The 22,172-nt window shown below is 36.7% G+C and overlaps 2 protein-coding genes across 3 annotated transcripts; both read right to left on the bottom strand.

Moving 5' to 3' along the window:
• Window positions 1-67: 67 nt before the first annotated feature.
• On the bottom strand, window positions 68-16,627 carry rfc1 (replication factor C (activator 1) 1). Of its 2 annotated transcripts, none has more exons than XM_051118796.1 (24): window positions 16,489-16,627; window positions 15,814-15,921; window positions 15,559-15,625; window positions 15,294-15,398; window positions 14,882-15,189; window positions 14,729-14,803; window positions 13,453-13,530; window positions 12,832-13,164; window positions 12,521-12,628; window positions 12,223-12,402; window positions 11,972-12,076; window positions 9,609-9,996; window positions 9,007-9,116; window positions 8,694-8,808; window positions 8,493-8,581; window positions 6,882-7,019; window positions 6,402-6,497; window positions 6,205-6,303; window positions 5,936-6,090; window positions 5,727-5,844; window positions 5,307-5,452; window positions 4,983-5,196; window positions 4,593-4,775; window positions 68-883 (listed from the first exon to the last, which is right to left on the bottom strand). In XM_051118796.1, the coding sequence occupies exons 1-24, from the start codon at window positions 16,489-16,491 to the stop codon at window positions 788-790; spliced, it is 3,417 nt and encodes a 1,138-aa protein (XP_050974753.1). In that variant the 5' UTR covers window positions 16,492-16,627; the 3' UTR covers window positions 68-787. The 2 variants fall into 2 exon arrangements, with proteins under 2 accessions (XP_050974753.1, XP_050974745.1); XM_051118788.1 differs by having other exon boundaries at window positions 69-883; window positions 9,007-9,119.
• A 1,716-nt stretch (window positions 16,628-18,343) lies between these two features.
• Window positions 18,344-22,157, bottom strand: rpl9 (ribosomal protein L9). Its single transcript, XM_051125361.1, has 8 exons — window positions 22,087-22,157; window positions 21,540-21,586; window positions 21,328-21,443; window positions 20,611-20,706; window positions 20,327-20,459; window positions 20,110-20,190; window positions 18,954-19,072; window positions 18,344-18,510 (listed from the first exon to the last, which is right to left on the bottom strand). The coding sequence occupies exons 2-7, from the start codon at window positions 21,583-21,585 to the stop codon at window positions 18,966-18,968; spliced, it is 579 nt and encodes a 192-aa protein (XP_050981318.1). The 5' UTR covers window position 21,586; window positions 22,087-22,157; the 3' UTR covers window positions 18,344-18,510; window positions 18,954-18,965.
• Window positions 22,158-22,172: the final 15 nt, after the last annotated feature.

Here is a 22,172-nt window from a genome sequence, read left to right as displayed (position 1 = left end):
CAAATTAAGTATTGAAAGTGCAATACTGCAATTTTTATTAAAAAAAAAAAAATGCAAATAACTGTAACAAGCAAACACAATACATCTCTACGACATAATTCTTGTTTTAATTCTTGAATCTCACACATTTAGTCATTTACAGAATAATCTTCAGGCTAATATCAGACACTATCAATCTGTATCCAAAATCACTGCCATAGAAAACACTAAGAAAGGGCTTATTTATATATATTTATCTGCAAGTATTCAAAGTAACAAAGGGAAAAAAGCTAATATGGCAGATACATATTTACACAATGTGTGGTTGCTAGCTGACATGCAGCAAGTACAGTTGGTATCCAAGTCTGGAAGAGGATGTATGCGTGTTAAATCGTGAACAACTGAGGCTAATATATTAAAATACTCGTGTACTTTGTCATGAGGGTTTCACGATTACAGTGACATTAAGTGCCCTTAATACTGTTTACCTTTGAGATGAATATAGCGTCAATGCCACGTGTTAACAGTATGATGCATGTGTTAAGTCTGATACCCTTGATGAATTGTGAACTATATAATAACTTCTGTGAAAATGTGTGGTCCACCCCCAGCTCCTGGTCCCTGCAGTGTCCATTCTGCTGAAAGCAGTTTAAGCTGAGTGATGGCTTTCAGGAAGTGCACAAGTATGACTCACAGACAGAAAAGTTCTGTTTATAGAGCTGATGTCATTCAGCCACTCACATCTTTGTGAAAACAGACAGAGAGAGAGAGAGAGGAGGAGTTTCTGTCTCGTATGCTCGTGTTTATCTCACTTCATGGCCTTTCCTTTACCTCTGCCTTTCCCCTTCCCAGAAGCCCCTGGTTTCTCTTGTTTGACGTCTTTTGCTGGTTTAGCTTTCTTCTGCTGTAAGAATGAAAAAATAAAAAAAACAGAAATCAGGTAAATAATAGTGTAGCATTTTGAATGATTTATGATGAAATCTTGCCTATATGTAGGACCTGATGGAATATGCAGACTGTATCTGCGTTTTCTATGCTGATTTTGGGAGTAAAAGTGGAATTCTGTGAATGAATTTACAGATGGTAATTGTACACTGACCAAAATTATAAATGTAACACTTTTGTTTTTGCCCCCACTCAAAGATCTAAGACTTTTTCTGTGCACACAAAAGGCCTATTTCTCTCAAATATTGTTCACAAATCTGAGATAATCCATCCACCTCAGGTGTGGCAAATCAAGATGCTGATTAGACAGCATGATTATTGCACAGGTGTGCCTTAGGCTGGCTACAATAAAAGGCCACTCTAAAATATGCAGTTTTATCACACAGCACAATGCCACAGATGTCACAAGTTTTGAGGGAGCGCGCAACTGGCATGCTGACTGCAGGAATGTCCACCAGAGCTGTTGCCCGTGAACTGATTGTTCATTTCTCTACCATAAGCCGTCTCCAAAGGCGTTTCAGAGAATTTGGCAGTACAACCAACCGGCCTCACAACCGCAGACCTTGTGTAACCACACCAGCCCAGGACCTCCACATCCAGCATCTTCACCTGCAAGATCACCTGAGACCAGCCACCTGGACAGCTCAGACAATCAGTTTGCATAACCACAGAATTAATGCACAAACTGTCAGAAACCGTCTTAGGGAAGCTCATCTACATGCTCGACGTCCTCATCGGGGTCTCGACCTGACTGCAGTTCGTTGTCGTAACCAACTTGAGTGGGCAAATGCTCACATTCTATGGCGTCTGGCACTTTGGAGAGGTGTTCTCTTCACGGAAGAATCCCGGTTTTTCACTGTACAGGGCAGATGGCAGACAGCGTGTATGGCGTCGTGTGTGGGTGAGCGGTTTGCTGGTGTCAATGATGTGGATCGAGTGGCCCATGGTGGCAGTGGGGTTATGATGGTATGGGCAGGTGTATGTTATGGACAACGAAGACCGGTGCATTTTATTGATGGCATTTTGAATGCACAGATACTGTGACTAGATCCTGAGGCCCTTTGTTGTGCCATTCATCCATGACCATCACCTCATGTTGCAGCATGATAATGTACGGCCCCATGTTGCAAGGATCTGTACAGCTTCCTGGAAGCTGAAAACATCCCAGTTCTTGCATGGCCAGCAGTAAAACTGCACATTTTAGAGTGGCCTTTTATTGTGGCCAGCCTAAGGCACACCTGTGCAATAATCATGCAGTCTAATCTGCATCTTGATATGCCACACCTGTGAGGTGGATGAATTCTCTCGGCAAAGGAGAAGTGCTCACTAACACCGATTTAGACAGATTTGTGAACAATATTTGAGAGAAATAGGCCTTTTGTGTACATAAAAAAAGTCTTAGATCTTTGAATTCAGCTCATGAAAAATGGGGACAAAAACAAAAGTGTTGCGTTTGAAATTTTGGTCAGTAAAGTATACTCATTGTTAACAATCAATCAAATTGGCCAAAATATTTAATAAACTTGCATATCACAAATTACATGTAGACATAAAGGTGCAGTAAAATGCAGGTTGTCACATTATAAACACCCAACAGGAAGGAGTGCAATTGACCCTTCGCAAGGAGGTTGACTGACAGGTGATCTGACCACTCTTAATGAATGTAAAATTCCTGTCCGACCAGACAGTAGAGATGTTTATCACTGGTGGACTTCAATTTGAAAAATGGTGTGTTTTGAGTTTTTCCGCAGCTAAAACAATATGCCCTCTGATGTTCAACAATATGCCCTCTGATGTTGTGTTTATTTCACGCTATAACTAGTAAAAAGGAAGAGATGATCCGTTGACACGTTGACATTAACAAGCCTTCCATGGCTTCATTACGCTGCATTTTCCACCAACTGGCAACCCGGGGTGTCAAAATAATATTGGTTCAACTGACAATGGGCGGAACCATACAGACCAAAACAAAAACAGACATTCTAACATGGAATGCACATTTCTAAAGCAGAATAACTGGCTGTAGCGTTGCTGTTTTTTTTTTTGAAGAAACAAGTATGTTAACTTTATTATGCTGTTTTTATGCCTAATTACAGTCAAAAAATTACATTTAACAAAAAGTTTAAAATGAGAGTTTGAATTCTGTGGGATTCAAATTATCAAGACTCTGTGACAAACTTTAAACTGTTTACTGTTTGAAGAAATAGTTTGCCCCAAGTTGAAAAAAGGTCATCATTTGCTTACCCTCATGTTGTTCCTTTCATTTTTAACAATTCTTTACTTCCCAATTAAAAACAGGTGCTTAAGATTTCAAGCTTCAAAACCAATGCAAAATTATCATCAAATCTGTTTGATAAGATTGGTTCACTGACTCGCTGACTTGGTGGACCGGTCACAATCATTTTAGAAGATTTGGAATATAGAGCATGAAGCATATAAATAACTTTTATTATACTTTTATGCCTGAAAGCTTAAGTCTCCATTCTTTACAACGGTATGGAAAAAAAGAAAAAATTACATTGTATTTTCCAAGAAACAAAGGAAGCCACAGCTTTGGAGCATGAGCATGAGTAAATGCTGACAATTAGCATTTTTGGGTAAACTATTTAACATTTCAATATTAACTAAATATTCTAAATTAAATCTGACCACTAAATAAAATAACTGTGTCTCTTCAAAAGACATGGATTAATGGGATAGTAGAGGTGGGAAACTTTCTGTACCTCACAATTCGATTCAAATCGATTCTTGGGGTCATTATTCACACTGGACCTCAAAAGCACCAGTATTTTAATATGAAAAAACACCAGTCTAAAGTATAGGTAGTCCTGAATCACTTCCTATCATAACAAAAGATCAATAATTAATACATATATTTTTTTAGGATATATTTATTTTGTTTTGTTTCAACAACATCATGCTATTATTAGCATTTAATAAACTAGAAAATCGATTTTTGAAATTTGTGAATCAATTTTTCCTCCACAGTTCACCCAATAGTGAAAATTCTGTCATTAATTACTCACCCACATGTCATAAGACCTTCATTCATCTTTGAAACCCAAATTAAGATTTTTTTATGAAATCCGAGAGCTTTCTGACCCTGTATACACACCAACGCCATGTTCAAGGCTTCATAAAATGAATTTCATAAAGCTTCATAAAATTAAGGTTGAACCAATGATGTTTTATATTATGTACTATTTTAATGATGTCCTTACTACCTTTCTGGGCTTTAAATGTGGTAGTTGCATTGCTGTCTATGCAGGGTCAGAGGGTCGAAGGTCTTACAGGTTTGAAACGACATGAGGGTGAGTAATTAATGACAATTTTCATTTTTGGGTGAACCATTGAAACTTGATGCATATGGATTATGCTTTAAATGTCTTTATGAGCATTTTGAAGGATCAAGGATCTGGTTGCATTGATGGAGGGATAGAACTCTCTCAGTTATCATTAAAATACCTTAATTTTTTGTTTCAAAGTTGTACAAAAGTCTTACGCATTTTGAAAAACATGAAGATAAGTCACTGATGAAAACTGACAATGTGGATGAACTTACCTTTTAAATGTTTTTCAAATGTTATGTTACTGAGGTCAACATGATTGTAAAACTGACCGAAAATCGAAATGAGAGCCACTGAATTGCCATCCATTTTGATATCTACCTTGATCATTGCATCTGCGGTAACCCCATCATCTTCTTCCTCTTCCTGGACCTGGGATTCACCATCAAGCTCTCCTATAAGCTCAGGGTCAACAGCACCTTTACGGCTTTTCTTAACCACTTGTAAGGAGTATGGCGTAAGATGGGATTCCTTATTGTAGGCTCTTGTAAATGCAGCTTTCACCTGCAGAAAGGAAAAGAAAACAGCTGATGGGGATAAAGTGTGGCATACAGCACCTCCAGATGTTCTACCGTTAAAACAATTAACTCAGACTGAACAGGCATCTGTCAAAGCAATGAACTGTCAACTGGACCACCGGTTTCTTGTCCTGGAGGAGAACTCTACATTATTCTCACAAAAAAAACAAAACAAAAAAAACATCACACACACCTTGGAGTCTAGTTTAGAGTAAGGATCTGGCTGTGCACCCCATGTGCTGATCTCCATCATGTTATCAACATCCTCTTTGATGATGTTGTAATCATCCATGAGCTTCACGCTCTGACTGGCTCCCTCTGCACCTTGCGACTGAAGAGGCTCTAATATTGCTGAGCGCAAATACGGCAGGTAATCCAGATTTATTGCTTCCCTGCTACTTAACGTTCTGCAGGATGAGAAAGAGGCAAGGGAAGCATAAACATGGTTTAAGGAGTGCATACTTCAGACATGGAAAAAGAAATAGTGAGAAAACAGTGTTTATGTGTGTTTTCTCACTTTAGGCTCATGTGTGAAGCAAGCTCCTGTATGATGCGGCTGTGTTTGCCAGCTGATGAGAACTTGCCCAACCAGCTGGGAAAGGTCGGAAACTGACTCATATACCCCCGCATCAGTTCCCCCGGCAACACGCTTGCATAAATCGCCTGGGGAAAAAAATAAGCACCGGTTTATGAAAAACGTTTTGTTTTCACTAATCTATGTGTAAACACTTTACCTATGTGAACAGATTTTGTAATATGTTACAAATCAGTGCTGCACCAGGAATTTTTGTTTCATCATTTCTGCCTCAAAAATGTCATTTTGAAAATGGCCACTTCACGGCTTGATTATCTCGACGCTGCTACAGCAATCAAAGCTGTTGACTGAGGATTTGTTGGTTAACACTGATGAGAAGATAATGGCAGGAAACTATGTTACCTGTGTGGGAAGAAGAGACCATGTCTGTCTGGAGCGGATTTGTTTGTCCACTAAATCTCCATCGCAAATGCTGTCTGCTGTTTTACTCAACAACACCAAATGATTCTTCAGGTTTCCCCTGATAAACATCAATTGTTGCAATTAAACCATCACACTTTCATCTGCAGCTGGAATAGAAAACTGTCCTTGTGTGCGAGTCTAAAACCTACCCTGCAGCAGCTGGACGGACATGCAGGTAGTTTTCTTGAACAAACAGTGGTGCTAAAGAGTAATCATGGAAGAAAAGGTCTGATTTGTCAATCAAAGACATGTGGGCGGTTTCCTCTCCTGAAGCAAACACCTTCCGACACACATCAAATGGACCCTGCGTTTGAAAACAACAAACAGATAATGTCATTCTGCACAGTCTACTCGTCATCAATGCATGATGATTGTACAGTGTGTATTGTAAAATGCATTTTAAAGTGTGCACATGTACCAGTTTCATGTCCTTCTTAGCATTGTTAGCATCAGCTTTGGCCTGGTCATAGGTCATGACTTTGTCTTTAGCAGACCACATGCTCAAATTATGCAGTATCTAGGAATAAAAATACAATAATTTTGCAGTGCTAATACAGGCTGCTATAGTAGACACTGAATCAGTGACAAAGACAACCAATTTGTTTAACATCATACCTGCCGAATATCCTGATTGGACGCCAGAATTACTTCATTAAGTGCTGGGGGTGGGATCTTCAGACCCTCTTTGAAAGCTATAGACATCATAGCCCCCTAAACAGACATAGAGGAAGCTTAATACATTTTTACTGCAATAAGTGTGATATTGACTAAAATAAGATTTTCTTTTAATACACTTTATGTGAAGGTGCCCTGGTTACAGTATTATAAGTAATAACTAGTAAGTAGTTGCTTGTAATCATGCATAATTTACTGTTATTTCTACAGAAAAAAACTGGGATGTTTAAACCTGGAAATAAACATTTCAATAAATAAAAAAAAAAAAAGTTACGATGCAAAAATGAACAAGAAATACCTAAGATTCTGCACTATTTCTAGGTCATTAACTAGAGAAGCAAATGTGACACCAATCAAAAATATAACTACGTAGAATTTATATAAAATACTGATTGAATCATTTTAAATGTCAGTGAGCACCTTGATCTGCTCAACGCGGGGTCTCTGAAACCGCAGGTCGTAGCAGTAGTTGGCCAGCGAGCGGATCTTCTGATGATTGCGGTCATTACACATGCAGATAATGGGAATCTTTGACTGTTTTATCAGACCAATCATCTCCTGTGTGGGTCAAAGGACAAGCACAACAGTCAAGAAGAGTCACAAGAGTCACAATGGCACTGGAAACACTGGTGTGCACATGTACCAGTTTAATGGTATACAGCCACACTACTCTTATCAAGACTGCACTATATAGTCTATATTTTGCACACAATATGTACATTTTCTGTCTGCACAGAACACCTAATACATTTGCCCAAAATGAACAGCATGGAACAGAGCGTATTGTATGGATTAGTGTATCCCACATTGCAATGACTTGACCTTCATGATGAATAAAAGGATGCCAAATCTATGCAAAGCATTTTTAATCAAAACTGGGAAAAAAAAAAAACAGAGGGGGGCATAAAAATGTTCAAAATAACCATGACTGCACTCTCTGAATTCAATTTGGGATTAAATGAAAACAGAACAGATCTTATCTCATGTATTGTGACGCACAGTTGAGTGTAATGGATTATTGATAGATGAAGAATGCAAGGCAAAGACTTGGTTGTATCCATCAGTTGCTGATTGAATTTTAGGTGTTGCACTCAAAAATAAATGTGAGCTTGCAGTTGACAATGTGATGAGATCCTGTAACAAATGTAGCTTACTACTGTTTGAAACATTCATTGTGGAACAATGGCAACTGTTACACACGTTATATACCATAGCGTGGTCTATAAGCCAAGGGTTTTTTTATGAATCTTTGCGATCGCCTTTCCTAATAATGTGCTAGTCAGCAAGTTTACCGGCTAAATGTGGTTAAATGTGGCTAAAGTAAACAGGCTCACCACTCCACAGAGAGAAGAGAGGGCCAGGGCGAGCAGAGCTCATTTGCATTTAAAGCAGCCTGCAGAATGGGATGATTTTTGCAGAGCTGATTTTGGCAAGGTAAAATGGGTGTTGTTTTACACTACCATTGATAATTTTTAACCAAAGTATATTATAGACTTTTCATTAAGACCCTAAAGAATCATATCAACTTGTGGAAAATGGGCATCCGATGACCCCATTAAAAAAAATGTATGCTTTGAAAGTAATGTAATCATAGCAGGTTTCATCCGTAGTCTGTCTGTTTAAACATCTGCATTTAGTTTCAAATACTGTCTTTGATGACAATATTCTATACAAATGATCTGCATTCTGATTCTGACATCCAAAAGCACAATAATACATTTTTTATCTTATTCCATGAATTCTGCTTCTTCCCCTCCACTTGCTATCAGTATTTTTCTGCCACCACAATGCAAGTGACGCAACTGTGACGTCTACTCCAAATTGGTCTATTTGTAAAAATGTCAGCAGTATACAACAAATACTGTGTCCTATTCAGTATTTTTAAGATAATGCTCCAGTCTGCACACAGCCACAGAACACATAAGGTTTAAACACCATCTAGTGCACTTTTGCTCCTTGAGCACCACCTCTGGTAAAGACAGATAATGCAATTGAATGAGAGAGAGTATGTGTGTGTGTGTGTATGCCTACCTGTATTCCTCCTCTGTCTTCATTTCCCGCCATCCCGTCCACCTCGTCCATTATGAGGACATGTTTACTGCTCACTGTCTGAGATGCACCTGACAGCATTAAACAGAAACATACAGTGTTTACATTATAATCACTGAGGTTAAACTCCAAGCCATTTCACAGATGCTACCTGATTAATTAGCTATTAATTAAACTAATTACCAGTATAGAAGTTCTTAATGCTGGTGTTGTTGAGTGATTCTGCAATCACTTCCTTTAAGCTGTTCTTACTGCGGGTGCAGCTCGCATTCATCTCCACGTAGCTGTAACCCAACTCCTACAAACACATATGGAACACCATTAACGAATTAACCGATGCAATGAAACTGTAAAAACAGACACACCGCGTTTACAATCACTCACTAATGATTTAATTCTTGATCCCATGTTAAACACTTTAAAACGATTATGCAGGTTTTTTCGAAACAGTCAAACAAAATGTTCATTTATAAATGATGAGTGAGAATGAACTGACCTCACAGACGAGAGCAGCAGTAGTTGTCTTCCCAACACCAGGAGGCCCAGAAAGCAATGCGGCCTTAAATCCAGAACCGTCATCTTTACTCCCAAACTTGCCAAATTTGGCTACTTCACAAAAAGACAAAGACACAAAAACAATGAAAATTGGTTAAATAGAATTTTAACCACGGTGCATTGGAAAAAACACATTAAGAATAGTCGGAATAGTCATATTACACAGGATATACTGCTAAGTGCATACTACTGTTAAAAATTAGTATGTAACTATTAAAAAAAAAAAATGGGTAGTTGACATGAAATTTAGCAGAATCAGTAGTATGAGTAGTATGCTAAACTCCAAATAAAACCATTTGAAACAACACTTCCAATTCTTTTCTTATAGTTTATATTATCTGATATTTTAGGACAATTGCACTTGTACTATGACAAGCTATTTCAAATGAACTAATAGAGGTGGATAAAAGTCTAAATAACATGACTAAAAATATATATATATATATATATACACATTCTCTAAACTAAAATCTTGTTATATTCCAACCACCCAAATATTCACTGCCTGCGAACATAAAAGAGGAGCAAATTTTAAATACTGACATGGTGCTTTTGTGTTGCCGCTGTGATGTTTATACCAGTTCTGTAACCAACGCAGAAGCTTGTTAGCACAACTCTGATCCCCCTGCTGCCCAATCAGGTTCTTCAGACTACGGGGGCGGTACTTATCCACCCACAACAGGCTGCTACCCTCACTCTCAGGGGTAGAGTGGGATACAGGGGATGTGCTCTTGGATTGATCAAAGCTCAAACTCTTTTTGACCTCTGAACGAGAGGCGCCAAGTGTTCGAGATTTAGAAGCAGAGCCAGGCTTAGACTTTCCTGCTGAAGGGATTCTCTTGTTGGGGCTGGGCCCTTGTGGTGTGGCCTTCTTGGATGGAGTAGTGGGTTTGCCCTTAGAGACTGGAGTCCTTGTTTTAGAGGATTTATTCTGTAATATGGAAAATAGACAGACAGCTTGTACCAAATGAACCAAATTCCAGTGTGTGCGAAAAGGTTGCACAATATTAAAAAAAAACAAAAAAAAACAGACACATTTAGTTTTTTTTGGAACACATATTTCAACATTAAAATAAAGAGGACACTTTGACCAAATGACTTGAATAGCTATATTTGGAAATATTTATTGACTAGGGTGATTTTGTTAGTGCATCTGCAAATACACTGCAAAAACAGAAAATAAAAATAATTTTATAAAGCTGAACAAATTACTTTTTTGAGTACAAACCACACTTTTAGGACTAAATATTTTGGGAAAAATTTAGGTGTTCAGAAAGGGAGTACAAGTATTACAAAACTTAATCCAAACTTCTTTTACTACAGAAATAGAAACAGTTTAAGTCAAAAGGTTACATACACCTTGCAGAATCTGCAAAATGTTACTTTACCAAAATAAGAGGGATCATTCTTTTATTATACTAATACTAATTATTATATAGTTATTTTTTTTTTATTTAGTACTGACCTGAATAAGCTATTTCACATAAAATATGTTTACATATAGTCCACAAGAGAAAATAATAGGTTACATACCTGAATGATCCACAGCTACAGTATGTTTTTGTTTGTTTTTTTTGTTTAGTGATAGTTGTTCATGAGTTCCTTGTTTGTCCTGAACAGTTGAACAGTTAAACTGCCTGCTGTTCTTCAGAAAAATCCTTCAGGTCCCACAAATTCTTCAGTTTTCCAGCATTTTTGTGTATTTGAACCCTTTCCAACAATGACTGTGTGATTTTGGGATCCATCTTTTCACACCGAGGACAACTGAGGAACTCATATGCAACTATTACAGAAGGTTCAAACACTCACTGATGCATAAGAAGGAAATACAATGCATTAAGAGCCAGGGGTGTAAACTTCTGAACAGAATGTGTACGTATCTTATTTAGCCTAAATATCTTTTTTTTCTTCTTTAAGTGCTGCCTTTCAGAAGCTACAGAAGACACGTTTCCCAGAAGACAAAAGCAAATTGTGTTTCCTTCTAAAGCATCAGTGAGCGTTTGATTTTTCTGTAATATCTGCAGATATGAGACCCTCAGTTGTCCTTAGTGTGAATAGATTTAACAGGACCATTTAAATGCATTTAACTATTATTTTCTCTTGTGGGCTATATGTAAAGGTGAAATTTTTTAGGTGAAATATCTTATTCAGGTCAGTACTAAATAAAAATAAATAAATAAGCATTTTTAATGATATATTTTTTATAATATATTTTTTTATTAAATCTGAGTTTTGACCCTGCAATGCAACTACCACATTCAAGGCCCAGAAAGGTAGTAAGGACATTGTTAAAATAGTCCATGTGACATCTGTGGTTCAACCATAAATTTACAAAGCTATGAGAATATTTTTTGTGTGCAAAAAAATAAAAAATAATGACTTTATTTAAAAATTCTTCTCCCCACAATGCATGCCTGTAGATTCCTCTGCTCGTAAACAAGGTCCAACGCGTTAATAGTTACTAATAAAGGTACTCTCGATAATGGCAGGTGATAGTGACATGGAGGAGAAGAAATGTTGAATAAAGTCATTCGTTTTGTTAATTTCTTTGCGCTCAAAAAGTGTTTTCGTAGTTTTGTAAAATTACGGTTGAACCGCTGATGTCACATGGACTATTTTACCAATATCCTTACTATGTTTCTGGATATGAAAACATTTCATTTACATTGCTTTGAGAAAGCTCTTGGAATTCATCAAAATTATCTTAATTTGTGTTCCAAAGATGAGCGAAGGTTTTACAAGTATGGAACGACATGTAGGTGAGTAATGACAGAATTTTAATTTTTGGGTGAACTATCCCTTTAAGCTATATCACTATATGGATTTTATTTTGCTATATATATCGTGCAGCCCTAGCGCGCAATGAGTGCAAATGAAAAAACAAGGATTGATGGGAGCTGCCGTACCTCTGCCTCTGCCGCAATCTCGTATTTTGACTTCTTGCCTGGTTTTGTTCTTATGAGTTCCAACAACTCATCTTCATTAATGATCTTAGTGCCCAAACTCTCCGCCTAAGGAATAAACATTGAAGTTACATTAGCACATCGCTACAATAATTACATTGAATTCAATTATAAGGTAAATTAGAAATATATTGAAAAAGAAACGGAGAAGCAACACTCATGTTCAAATAAAGAGAAAAAATTTAAATTGAGACCTTCTCTGTCTTGGAGGCTCCACTGTCTCGTCCCAGAACAAGGTAAGTGGTTTTTCGGCTGACGTTTCCTGTGACTTTGCCGCCATATCGCTCTATTAGTGACTTAGCATCATCCCTCTCCATAGACTCTAACACACCGGTCAACACAAACACACAACCCTCCAGGCAGTTCTCTGCTCCCTAAAACACACACATAACATTGTTCAAGCAGTTTAAAGGATAAGTATAAACTGATTCCTAAAAGATAATCATAAATAGCAATGAGATGATAGCCCTTTAGTTGCTTAGGTGTTTTTACCTGTGGTATCTCTTTAGACCCCAGTGCTCGTGGTCCTTCTCTGTTCAGATAGTTACGATACGCTGATGAATTTGCCCGTTTTTTCTCTAGGTCCTCAGGACTTGTATTCTGAAATAACAGAGACACAGGATCCTTTTGGTTTGCTCACTAGCACAGCAAAACAAGGTATTGCCCTATTTTTGTAAATCTGCTTTAAAACACCATATATTGTGAAAAGCATTTAACATAAAACCAAATATTTTGTACTCTCTTTTAACTTAGACCCTTAATCAAATTAAACCTAAATTAAGCCACGTATGCAAATGATATACCTCTGGTTTTGTTGGTGAGATTTTACTGGGTTCACCGTCACTTTTAGGTGTGGAAAAATTCCTTGATTTTGTCATTCCTGCAGAAGCACTTCCTGTTTTGGGTGTAGCTGCCCGCTCTGAGCTAGTTGGTGAGATTGGCTCTTTCTTAGGAGAAATCTTAACCTTGTCTTTTTTCTTTTGCTCTTCCACTTCTTCTTGTCGCCTTTTCATCTGAGCCAGTTTGGAGCTGGCCTTTACAGGACTCTTTTTAGGGGACGGGTCCTTTTTGGGTTTGGTGTCTGGGGCAGTAGCCTGAGAGCTGCTCTTGGAGGGGGAGACAGTGTCCACCCGAGCCTAAGAAAGAATAAAGCAAATAATTAAAATAAAAATTAACCCAGCATAACACATCTACTTTATGGGCCACATCAAATGACTTTGGAGACAAGACTTTTAAATATTAATAAGCATAACTTAATATTAATAATACTCATAATAAGGTCATTTTTCAATTTGAATTGATTTGCATTTTTAATGTATTTTGAATAAATTAATAGTTAGGACAAAAATGAACAATATGCATGTTTAAATCAGAAGGATATGTAGTTTTAGGACAAAATATAGAGACAAATACTGCTCACCAACCTTTTTCGGTTGGGGAGCTTCATCCAGCATGGCTAATGTTCTTGCAAATTCCTCATCATCATGGATCTGCTTTTCCAACTAACACAAAAATACACAGGTTATGCATTATGTGTTCATACACTACTGGTCAAATGTTTCTGAACAGTAACATTTTAAATGTTTTTTAAAGAATTGTCTTCTGCTCACCAAGCCTGCATTTATTTGATCCAAAACACAACAAAAGCAATAATACTGTAAAATATATTTACTATTTAAAATAACTACTTTCTATTTGAATTTATTTTAAAATGTAATTTACCTCTGTGATCAAAGCTAAATTTTCATTAAATTTTCATCTCCAGTCTTCAGTGTCACATTTCTTCAGAAATCATTCTAATATGCTGATTTGCTGTTCATGAAACATTTTTATTATTATTACTATCAATATTTAAACTAGTTGAGCAGAATTTTTTCAAGATTTTCTGATGAATAGAAAGAAACAAAGATTAGCATTTCTAAAGACATTTAAAAAAATTACTAAAGATTTCTATTTCCGATAAATGCTGTTTTTATGAACTTTCTATTCAATAAAAAAAAAAAAAAGAAAAACATTCTACTCAGCTATATTCAACAACATAATAAAAATAAATGTTTTTTTGAGCAGCAAATCAGAATATTAGAAAGATTTATGAAGGATCGTGTGACTGGAGTAATGATGCTAAAAATTCTGCTTTGACATCACAGGAATAAATTACATTTTAAAATATATACAAAGAGAACAGTTTAAATATAGTTTAAATAGTACAAATATTTCAAAATGCTACGCTTTTTGCTGTACTACAGATCAAATAAAAGCAGGTTTGGTGAGCAGAAGAGACTTCTTTAAAAACAATAAAAATCTTACTATTCAAAAACTTTTGACTGGTAGTGTACATACAGAAAATGTACTCATTTTTTTATATGATAGTAAACTAGCTATGAAAAACAGTGATCACAGTTGCATGCAACATTTTTCAATTAAAGTATATTCTGGATAAGCCTTTATTCTGAAAAAAGCTGTTGGAATATTCCTGTACACATGGTTATGAAGATACGCACGTTTACATGCTCTTCTGGAAATCTCTCGTGCAGATGCTTGTGCTTGATATTTATTTGAATTAATTTTAGTAATTCTGAATCATATTTAAACTTCTTAATTCTCATTTAAGCTTTTGATAACAGAATGTAACCTTACACAATTCTGATATGAACAAATTCTGATTAATACAGTAACATGTGTCTGGTGTCCTGAACCAACCTCCATGTCTTCATCCATCTGAAGTTCTTTCGCAATGGCTTCATCACTGAGCGACTCATCAGTTTCCTGCGTGGGCTGGACAGGACCAAACAGCGATGAGTTAGAATTTTTCTACAGTTTAAGCACAAATACACTTTCATCGACTCTACTCACTGCCTTCCTTTTAGTGCTGGCACTGGCCACCATTTTCTTGTCTGACCTCTGAACACTTGAGCTCCCAAAGAAGGCCATTACAGAAGTGGGCATTTGTTTTGGTGGCGTTGGTCCAGTCTTTGGGGAGATGGTAGGCTGAGAGCTCTTCACCCCTCCTTTTGAGATCGTGCTTGGGGATTTGGTCGGGGATTTACTGGATGAGACTTTCGCTTGTTTTGCTTTTCCTGAATCTGGTTCTTTTTTGCCTTTAGCTGTTCCATTTTCTTTTGGTTTCTTCTTTTTCAGAGTCATAAACGTATCATCCGAATCTGGAAAAATAAAGAGGAGTATAAATTATTGTCTACAAGTTATAACAATTGATTCAAAGCATTATATTATACATGTGTGGAAATTTGATTGTTGACTCCCTCACCAGAATCAGACACATAAGTTACTGGGTGTTTCTTCACTGTGGGGGCATCAGTCTCTTTAGTGACCTTCTTGGTCTTCTTCTCCTTTTTCTTTTCATCCTCAGAGTCTAAGATAAGATGAGAGAGGAGAACATCTAAAAATAGTGTGACATTATCATCAGTATGATTCACAGAGCAGGTGTTAAAAAAGTACTCGATAACCACAATTGTGAACACGGCGGCCATCATAATATTTTCACCAATATTTGAAAAATGCTGTTTATGAACCTGAATCAATTATGACTCTTTTCTTTCGTTTTCCAGAGGGTTTCTCATCAGATGTGGGACTTGTGACCTAAAGAGAGAAAGGAGATTGTGAGGCAGTGCAGAATGCATAAAACATCAGCATGCAAATTCATGTAAATAAAGAGAAAATAAAAATGAAACGACACTGTAAATGCCATCTTGTATTAATAGGTTCTGCGCAAATCACAGCCTTGTGAATCTGTCATTCAATTTTAAGACACTGGACTGTTGTTATACCTTGGTTTTTGATTTCTGTTTCTTCTTCGGCTCTTCATCCGTGCTGGTGCTTCCATTTGAAGGTTTGGGGGCTGCAGGTTTGGTGGATGCAAAAAACCTCCGGATGTCCTGAAAAAACACGTGAATTATATATATATATAAAAGTACTAATGGCATTTTAAGCAGTTTTATTATTGTTTTATAATGGCATAAGCTACTAAACGTGCTATCCAAAGCAAGTACCATAGTAACCGCAGGCTGAGCATGTTTTGTTGCATGTTTACATTTCAAAGTTGACAATAACAAACAGGAAGCAGGTGTTTCGTTTACACCAAAACGTAAACATCTGTAATGTAATGTTACGTAGTATTACAGCAGCTCATAATGGACTGTCTATTGGCAGTCAGTCGATCTTAACCGTTAAGTTAGGGTTAATTTAAATGCTTAAATGTTGCACGACCAAAAAGTAAACAAATGCACTCGTGAGAGCCAAGGATGGAAACATTAACTGCCAAGTTCATACATAGCCTTGGTATGTTTTATTGTTTTTGTAGCACTAGTCTGTTAACTAACACGGAAAGCTGCAAGTTGGAGCTAACAGCACTTTCTTTAGCCAAACAGCCTGATCAGCTGCAATGAGCTCGTCTCTGATTGTGTTATTATTTATACCGATGGTTCATTAATAAGGTGACTCACCATTTCTAAGCATGTGTCAATAGCGTTTCTTTATTTTTTGACAAATTGCGGGACAGTAACGCTTCTCCAGTCTTCTTTGGCGCCAATGATACTCAAGTCAGGCGCAGCGTGATGACGCGCAGATGGAGGGAGAAACAGACAGGCGCGGAGCAGATTGAGCTCAGTGCTTGACACCAAAACATTTCGTAATATGTTTTATTTTGGAGGGTGTTGATACTAAACGTTGTAAAATAAAATTCTAAGGATGTTAAATTTTTTTGATGGAATAACACTATAACACCAGCTGTTAATAATGGAATTCTAATGTGTACTTTAAGAACTAAAAAAATTGCAAAAAAATATATATGTGTTAAATATATTATTAAAAGATTCATTAATAAATTCATATTAATAAAAATAATATCTCTTATTTCATATGTAATATCTTCGTGCGAGCGACCTTCTTTCTAAAATCTTAAAGGTTTCTGTATAGTTTCTTGTATAAAGACCCATTTTACTGTAAAAAAAAAATGTATTATTTAAAATGTCTAAATGTTGTTTGTAAAATATTTAGTTTCTACTAATTACGTTTTTCCTACTCATTATGACACTGTACTGCTAAATCTATTATTTTCTATATAAAATATATATATATGTATGTGTGTGTGTGTGTGTGTGGTAATACGTACGAACATTGAACAATACATTTATTGCTCTATTTATTAAACTTTTTATAAACATAAAGTTGTTCATTGTTCATGTTAGTTCACAGTGCATTAACTAATGTTAACAAACACAACTTGTGATTTTAATAATGCATTAGTAAATGCTGAAATTAATTTTAAGATGAACAAATGCTAGAAGTCTTGTTTATTCTTAGTTCATCTCAATGTTAATGTAGTTAACTAATGAACCTCACTGTAAAGTGTTATGTTAATTTTAAACTTTTTCTTTATTATTGATTTATTTTGACATTTTTTAAACATTTTCTTTAAACATTTCCATGGATGCCCCTGTGCTTCTTTTCCTGTAGGACAGTTTGAAACCCCTTGCCTTAAATGCATTTTTAGTCTCCATAAATGTCTGGAAAAAACAGTTACATTGCTTGTCAACATATTGACTGACAGACAAACCCAATTTTAACTTAATTTTTTTATTTGAAAATCTGGAATCTGAGGGTGCCAAAAAAAGTAAAATATTGAGTAAATCTCCTTTAGAGTTGTCCAAATGAAATTCTCAGCAATCCATATTACTATCAAAAATTAAGTTTTGATATATTTACGGTATCTTAATGGAACATCATATTTACTTAATATCCTAATGATTTTTGGCATAAAAGAAAAATTGATAATTTTTTAACCCATACAACATATTGTTGGCTATTGCTACAAATATACCAGTTCAACTTAAATGGTCCAGTGTCACATATAACTAAAGGAAAGCAACAAAATTTTCATTTGAGTTATAAGTTCTAGGGCATTTAATTAAATCCACTGATTTTACATTACATGCGGTTATAAATTTGATGCAATGATGTACTGAAATTTCTCATGAAAAAAAAAAAAAAAAAAAAAAAAAAAAAAAAAAGGTCTCAAAAGGAACTTGATTTAACAGTAAAAAATTAGGTGTTTTCTTATAGTTTAAGTTGAAAAACAAAGTCTCATAAGCTCTCATTCCACTGGGTAATGCAAAAAAATCCTATGCAGATTTAAAATGCGTTAAAAGTACATAAACTGCCTGAATTGCAAGTACAAGACAAGATTTTCAAATACAAACAGCCCACATTTCGCTACACACAGACGCCTCCAAAATAAAACCTGCCATGCATTATTTGGAGTAACTGTGCTAAAATTAATAAAACATGCGCACACGTATGTGGTTGAAAAATGGAGTTGGTCTTTATTGACAGATTTTACAGAGGCTAAGTAAGCCCTTAGCCGTCCTGCTGTTCCACCACTGTGCCCTTCTCACTGACATAGATGCCATCAAGGAACTTCCGGATGTCCTTCTTTCTCACAGTGGTGGCCTGCTGAATCAGAGCAGCTGATGGAGAAAACCAAAGAGAAAAAGTGTTAGACAAACCAGTCTAAATGATGACAAGGCGGTGCACCCAAGAACTCCCACGTGCCATACAAGCTGTACAGAAATCAGTCATGTAACATGCAAACCAAGCCAGTGGTTATATCTGTGGAGTCAAACGCCTTGTTAAGTGTCATCATGCTTAGATGAACGTGAACGTGCAATAAAGCCCTATAAAAGATGAAGTGCAGTAAAGCCATTTGATGTGTAGGACATGGACAATTCAATCTAAACATGGTATCATTTGGCACTTTGGCAAAGAAACCTCAGCAGATTTAACAATGAACATGAAAAACACTGAAGAGACAAGTTCAATGACAAAAGCAGGACAAGTGGCACAGAAAAGAGCTGAAAGAGGCGAGGGGCAGCGGCGGCTCCTGACGCACTGGACGACGGATGGTTCTAACCTCACGTGTTCTCTACGACTCCGGATCCACTACAGTGCCCTTCTCAGAGACGTAAATACCATCCAGGAACTTTCTGATATCCTTATTTTTCACTGTGGTTGCCTGCTGGATGAGGGCAGCTGAAACAAGAGATGCTAGGGAGGTGAGGCATGCACACACACACACTAAACTACAAATTCCCTTTCACACACACAACTTGCATACACATCTCTCTCTCTCTCTCTCTCATGCATGCCCGCACACACACTCTACCCAATCACAGACAGTCCTTCAATCACTTCTCAGGTTATGCAACCAAAGGTTAAGAATTTCAGAAAGGGGAAAGGAGGCTAAAAATGTTTTTGGCAAAACAGTCTAAACAATACTTCATCAGGACCTGCAGGTAAGTGCAAATTAACAGACAAGGTGAGGGGAGGGAGAGTACAGTTTAGGCTTAGTTTAAGGGTTTCCACAATCAGTCCAGTAAAATAATAGCCATTTGGACAAACAAATTGCTATTTTTAGAAAATGTTGGATGAGTCACTTCTGATAATTCAAAAAGATATTTTCTAGCATATAAAACTGGGATTAATTAAAACAGCTAATCAACCTCTAACTGAATCCAAACAGTCTTAACTTGAACTATTTTAACTTGAATTAGCAATGCAAACAATTCATAGACCCTTGTGCAAACAGGTCTTATACAATACCAGTCAAAAGTTTTTGAACAGTAATATTGAGTGTTTTTAAAATCTCTTCAGAGAAACCTAAAAAAAAAAAAAAAAAAAAAATATATATATTCTACTCAGCCGTTTTCAACATGTTTTCTGAGCAGAAAATCAGATTAGAAGAATGATTTCTGAGGGATCATGTGACTGGAGTAATGATGCTAAAAATTCAGCTTTGAAATTAATAAAAATGTAATAAATTACATTTTAAAATATATTCAAGTAGAAAAGTTATTTTAAATAAAACATTGCAAAGTTTTACTGTTTTTGCTGTACTTCGGATAAAATAAATGCAAGGGGCAAAAAAAAAAAAAAAAAAAAAAAAAAAAACAACATTAATCATTTACTGTTCAAAAACTTTTGAACTGGTAGTGTATGTCCATGGGGTCTTGAGTTGCATGCACCTCTCTAGTCAAAGGCTGACACTGTACCATCTTGAAGATGCTTACCTGAGTTTGACACCAGCTCAATGTCGTTACCCTCCAGAACCAGTTCGTCTTTTTGAGCAGCAGACACTGCACATGACACACCTACACAAACAAGTGTATCAGTGCATCAGTGTAAGAAGGAATTTTTAAAGTATAATTAGGGGCTTTGTGGTGACAGACAGTACATTAATACAGACCAAAAAAAAAAAAAAAAAAAAAAAAAAACCTATATACATACCTTGCCTCATGCGGACACGGCGGATGTATTTCTCACCCAAGAAGTTTCTGATCTCCACCAGAGAGCCATTCTCCTGGATAACCACGTTAATGGGGAAATGGGCATATACAGATCGCATCTTGTATCTGAAGCCCTGTGGGATAAAATTAACATACATCACATGACAGTTCACATTTTTTAATTTTTAATAAGACTGCAAAGAGATTAAAGAGATGATATACACAGTTAGCATAAGGATCTCCTTGTCCAAGAACAAAGGTACCGAAATCAAATCAAAAACTTACCAGGGTGACCCCCTTGATCATGTTCTGGACATGACTGCAGATGGTGCGGACTGTGGCCAACTCCTTCCTGTTACCCCACCACTTGTCCACACGCAGCTGAAACAAACAGATTGTTTGCTGAAATTCTGTTTCTTAAAGGAACAGTTACGCATTAGTTACACACCCTCATGTTGTTCCAAACCTGTAATATCTTCGTTCAACTTCGGACCACAAATTAAGATATTTTCAATGAAATCTGAGAGCTTTCTGACCCTGCACAAACAGCAACACAACTGACAAGTTCCAAGGAGGAAAAATTGTTGAATAAAGCCATTATTTTTGTTTTCTATGCACAAAAATTATTCTCATAGCTTTTGGTTGAACCACTGTTGTCACATGGACTGTCTTTACTACATACCTTTCAGTTACGCTGATGTCTGTGGAGGATTAGAAAGCTCTCAGATCTCTTAAAAAACATCTTAATTTGTGTTCTGGAGATAAATGAAGGTCTTACGGGTTGGATCGACATTAGGGTGAGTAATTAATGACAATTGTCAGGCACATTCATAGTACGCAAAACAAGCATAGGCCTCACAAAACTGCACAACACACTTTTGAATCATATTCAGAAGGTAGCCAGATTCAAGCATTTGATATTTGGGCAAATATAAATTTAACTATTGGTAGAGTTGTGCTCTATTTAATGCAGATTAGTTTCCATGTATCAAAAGTGCTAACCTTTCTATTTTTCTTGCCCAAAAGACTGAGCTCCAGGTTAATGTGGTTGAACTCCCGGCGGAGAACTCCACGGGGTCCCTTCACAACAACTGTGCGCCCCTTGAGGGACACCTCGACTGCAAGGAAACAGTCAAAAATTAGTAAAAGTTAAAGACAGATAGGGAGAAAATGTGTGAGAATGGTTATGACGTATCACAGGAATTTTGACATACCGTTGCTGGGGATGTCCACTGTCTGGTTACTGAGAATGGTCTTCATTCTGAATAAAACAAGCACAAAAGCGGTCAGCGAATGCTGTAATGTACTTGTTTTAATACAACTCCTTGAATTATCGTCACGGTGTCTTCATTTATCAGTACAGAAAACCAGATAGCCTAGTGCAAACCCGGTGGCATCAATCGGAATTAACTGTTAACTACATTCTGACAACAAAGTTGTCGTTTTTTGTGACTCTTCAGTCGGTTTTACGGCTACTTTAACATTACTAATGTCATAATGAGACAAGCATGGCTTTATTTCAATGTGCTTAATGAATGAGTTATGCTTGCTTCGGCCTGCAAATCTGGCTAACAGATAAACACTGACCAGACAGACTTCGATAATCAAACAGCATCGGGTTTTTGCCACTAATACAACTACAGATATTTTCATGGATATGTAAACAAAATCCTGGGACACTGAGAAAACCCGATGGATTTGACATTAATGCAGATTGTAGTTGATTAAAATACACAAGAACAGGATGCGCCATGTTCTTACCTCGCCGATTAAGGGGGAAAGGAAGGAGGAAGGACGTCATGACGTAAATGTAACCAGTACGTTTTGCGTCATCGCCAGTCTCCAAG

The sequence above is a fragment of the Labeo rohita genome, chromosome 1 (assembly GCF_022985175.1).
Source record: "Labeo rohita strain BAU-BD-2019 chromosome 1, IGBB_LRoh.1.0, whole genome shotgun sequence".
Classification (NCBI taxonomy): domain Eukaryota; kingdom Metazoa; phylum Chordata; class Actinopteri; order Cypriniformes; family Cyprinidae; genus Labeo; species Labeo rohita.
This window is presented reverse-complemented; position numbering and strand designations above follow the sequence as displayed.

Excerpts from the sequence above, each read along its gene's own strand:
- rfc1 (XM_051118788.1), bottom strand. Across the intron at positions 13,165-13,452 it reads AAGCTCCCCAACCGAAAAAG|GCTCGGGTGGACACTGTCTC; the intron begins GTTGGTGAGCAG and ends ATTCTTTCTTAG. Across the intron at positions 9,997-11,971 it reads AGATTGCGGCAGAGGCAGAG|AATAAATCCTCTAAAACAAG; the intron begins GTACGGCAGCTC and ends TCCATATTACAG.
- rpl9 (XM_051125361.1), bottom strand. The coding sequence starts at position 21,585 with ATGAAGACCATTCTCAGTAACCAGACAGTGGACATCCCCAGCAACG. Across the intron at positions 20,191-20,326 it reads CCGTGTCCGCATGAGGCAAG|GTGTGTCATGTGCAGTGTCT; the intron begins GTATGTATATAG and ends TTGTTTGTGTAG. Across the intron at positions 19,073-20,109 it reads TGAGCTGGTGTCAAACTCAG|CTGCCCTCATCCAGCAGGCA; the intron begins GTAAGCATCTTC and ends CTCTTGTTTCAG.